Here is a 4065-nt window from a genome sequence, read left to right on the forward strand (position 1 = left end):
TATGTTTTAAGTTTTTTGCTGATATGACAGTTTACTTAACAGCTAAAAACCAAAGATTTTATAGCGCTTGCGCTATAATCCTTTGATTAGATTGACAGGACGGCTTATTTGATGGTTGCCTAGCAACATATAAAACCGCAACGCACTGCTCTTTTTTTAAAAGTCACCAGAAAAAGGCAGTGCGGTGCGCCTCGCGTTTTTAGAACTAAAAACGCGTTCGGTGTGATCGGGGCCTAAATAGGCATACACTTAGCCAACGCGCCAATAAAAAAAGACTTTCTTATATTAAATTAAGATAAGTTCTAAATTAAGATGGGGTTTTGGCAGTAACTAAATTAAGATAAAGGCTCCGCGGGATTTGCTTCGCTACTTGTCTCCACAATCCCGCCTCAACGCGAGAGTGAATAGCAGCTGAAATGTAATAATTTCAGTAATAATTTGTAATAATGCCAACATTAGCCTATATACTCTGTCTACATTATGCATTTAAGACTCAATTAATATTTTGTTATAATTGAAAAACCCTTACTCACCAAGATTAGGGTACATATTTTTGTGGAGGAAAATGAATCCACTGTAGTTTCAGTGTGGTCCTGCGCTCACTGATGGTGCGTCCAGCAGCGCTGAACACCCTTTCACTGCTGCTGTGACAGGCCGGGATGCACAGTACTGATCTGGCAAATTTTGCCAAAACGTAATCACCAGAGGCATGCCTCCGTTTCACCTCCTCAACATCAATTTTCGCATCTTTCTCGCGCTAATCGAAACGCATCACATGACCGCTCATTTACCGCGCAAGCCCGAGCCCGTGTACAATTATATAAATTAAGCCTGAGCCCGACCGAACCCGTTGGGTTCGGGGCAAAGATCTTCAGCTCTAATGCAATTGTTACATTTTGACATTGATTAAAACTATGGACAAAGGCCCATTGTGACATCTTGATTAATCCCTCTGCTTTACTTAAATGTATCAGCTTGATTTATTTTAATAACACCTGTGCTTACTGCACCGCCACCTCTTTTTTAGATTGCTCACACATCAGACTTACTGACTAATGATCTATGAAGAAGATGTCTCCTTCCTCTTCTGTCTTTATTTCTATTCTTATATCTGTGGGCAGTTTTTGAGTCCAGTGTTGATGTTAAGTTATAATGACCTTGTTACATTGTGATGCAGTATGTTATTCCATTTGGAAAGATATTTCATTTACGCCACTACAGTTACAGCTCTAAGTCGCGCTGGTATTAAATTTTTTTTTTGAAGGTATTAAAAAAGGTAGTAAAAGGTATTAAATTCAACTCAAGAAGTTCTGTATATACCCTGATCATGCGTGTTAAAGGCGGCTTAAAGTACACAATGTTGTTTGTCCTTTAGCCCATTGGTTCTTTGAGTATAAATGAATAATTATGCATGCCGGTAATCTATTTCTGTGTGTGTATTTCACTGGTCATTATCGCACTGCTGTGTGTTGAGGTTCTTTGTCACTGCATTGTGTGGCGTCACAGCTGACGGTTTTTACTCTGCTCCACTCACTCTCAGTGAGGCTCAGGCTGCTGCTCCAGCTGTACAGTCCATCCTTCTGCAGCTGACTGGGACTCAGATTGACACCAGAGCTCCTGCTGCTGCCGTCCACCTTCCAGTCAGTGGGTATCCTTTACTGGCCACACACAGCACTGTAGCCTTAGCCTGCTGCAGTTCGTCTCCAGAGGGCGGCAGCACCGTAAGAGAGGTACGAGTTGCAGCTAAAGAGAGACAGAGAGATGAAAACTGTGAACTTTCAGTCTTCTGGGAAACCCCCCCCCCCCCAGCTCTATCAGTCATTCTGAGTGTCTTTCACTTCTCTTTAAGAGATTGAGTTAATCAAGCAGATCTGAGTACAGTCCATAAAAACACATTTACTGACTCATAATATTCAGATTTTTGATAAGCAGTAATCATTATAATATATGGTAACACTTTGCAATAAGGTTTCATTTGTTAACCTTAGAAAACTATAGTTAACACAAACTAACATTGAAATAATACTACAAAAGCATTTAATAATCTTAGTTAATGATAATTTCAACATAAAATCAAATAAAAACAAAATTATTTAATGGACATGCACTAACATGAACTAACAATCAACAGTTATTTTTATTAGCTAACATTAATAAAGATGAATGACTGCCATATCAAGTGTATTGCTCATTGTTAGTTGGCTAATGCATTAGGTTAGTGTTAAAAAACAAAATGTATAACTATATCAGACTAATATGTACATACTGGTTTTAAATATCTAGCTCTCAGATTCTGATTTGTAATAACATGCTCAGACTTTAAAAAAAATATATATTTTGTGTTTTATTCAATAAATATTTCACAGAAAGATGTTTTGTTTCTATATTAAAATATCCAAAAGAAAAAAAAATCATTAAACATTTAGATTTATGATTTTATATAGATTTAAATATATTTAGATTTTTATATTTTAGTTTCCAAACATAGAGTAATGGAACTGATATCTGAAACATGAGTAACACATTTCTCATGTGAAAAAAAACAAAACAAACAAAAACAAATCAAGAATATACTAACAATTATGATTTACTAGTTAGATAAATGAATTATTGATTGTAGTTATGTTACACAAGGTAAGATTCCCCCCATCCCCCCCACCCTTTGTTCTTGTATCCCTTATTCTGTGCTTTTCCTTTTTTTATATATATATATATATATAAACATTTATATATATATATATATATAAACATTGTTTTCAAATAGAAAGAGGTTTACTTACTTGCAACTGAGAGTCGAGTTCCTCCACCAAAAGTCCACCACAGTGGTACAAACTCAGTAAGTGGCCGTACAAAACCTCCTGCACTAAAACTAATGCTGACAACAATATTCATAATAACACTGACCCTGCCCTTAAGAGTAACACTAAAACTAATAAAGTATTTCAGTTTAATTCGGTCACCTCAAAAAAAAAAAAAAAAAGTTAATAAATAAAATGCTTCAAAATGTATTTTTATTAATTTAAGGTAAATTCCAGAATGCATCTGAGTGTGTTTTGCATATTAACTGAACACTGCACTTAAAACTCCACTGATGATTATTAGTGTGTGACAATGACACACACACACACACACACACACACAATTAAGAAACAATGATTTCTCTCATACTAATGCTGTGGACATTTGCTCAAGGTACAAAAATATTTTTACATAATGACAAAAAAACTTGTGGAATTTATTGTTCAAAAATTTGAATTTGTACTTTGCTTTTGTGCTTTTTAACACTTTTATAGCAGATGTAAATATCTCTTTACTTGTATTTTGAAATACTGAAGTAATATTTGTTTCTGATCTGTCTCAGTGTCTTATGGAGAGGTTCAGTCTCCTGAGTCTCTGTCTGTTAAAGCAGGAGATTCTGTCTCTATCAGCTGCACTGGGACCAGCGGAGTTGGTGATGACATGAGTTGGTATCTGCAGAAACCTGGAGAAGCTCCTAAACTCCTGATCTACACAGCCAGTCACCTTGAATCTGGAGTCCCAGATCGGTTCAGTGGAAGTGGGTCTGAACCCGATTTCACACTGAACATACATGAAGTCCAGCCTGAAGATGCAGGAGTTTATTACTGTATGGGGGCTTATGATGGCCCAGTATTAACACAGTGAAACAGCATCGTACAAAAACCTCCCTCATTCAGACACCTGCCAATGCTGAGAAGTTCACAATATCAATATCATAACTAGTCTTACTCTCTAGTTATTTCAGTACAAATGAAATTTGAACAAACACATTCTGGCTGTGTTTGTAACAAAACATATTCTCACATTTGTCCTTTTAATTTTTTTAATCCTAAAACGAGAATTGTGTAAATTTCAGGCTATAGGTGCCGTAATTTGTAACATTTTAAACAACAGTTAAAACAATTGGTAAGATTCTAATTATTCAGTCTGTTCATAAAAGTTTAATTGTCATTATTTCAGCAAAAAAGAATATAAATGAAGAAAGATTAGCCTTATGTTAATTATCGCCAATCATCTTTGACTCAGTTGTCAAGATTCTACAACTTT

General features: G+C 35.6%; 1 pseudogene and 1 gene segment (V, D, J or C); one reads left to right on the forward strand and one right to left on the reverse strand.

The window, feature by feature from the left end:
* Positions 1 to 367: 367 nt before the first annotated feature.
* On the reverse strand, positions 368 to 2979 carry LOC127160051 (immunoglobulin kappa constant-like; annotated as a pseudogene).
* A 142-nt stretch (positions 2980 to 3121) lies between these two features.
* Positions 3122 to 4057, forward strand: LOC127160053 (immunoglobulin kappa variable 1-6-like). The segment is given in 2 exon segments: positions 3122 to 3192; positions 3362 to 4057. Coding segments are annotated over 2 exon segments (342 nt in total).
* Positions 4058 to 4065: the final 8 nt, after the last annotated feature.

This window comes from Labeo rohita, unplaced genomic scaffold, assembly GCF_022985175.1.
Source record: "Labeo rohita strain BAU-BD-2019 unplaced genomic scaffold, IGBB_LRoh.1.0 scaffold_2838, whole genome shotgun sequence".
Classification (NCBI taxonomy): Eukaryota; Metazoa; Chordata; class Actinopteri; order Cypriniformes; family Cyprinidae; genus Labeo; species Labeo rohita.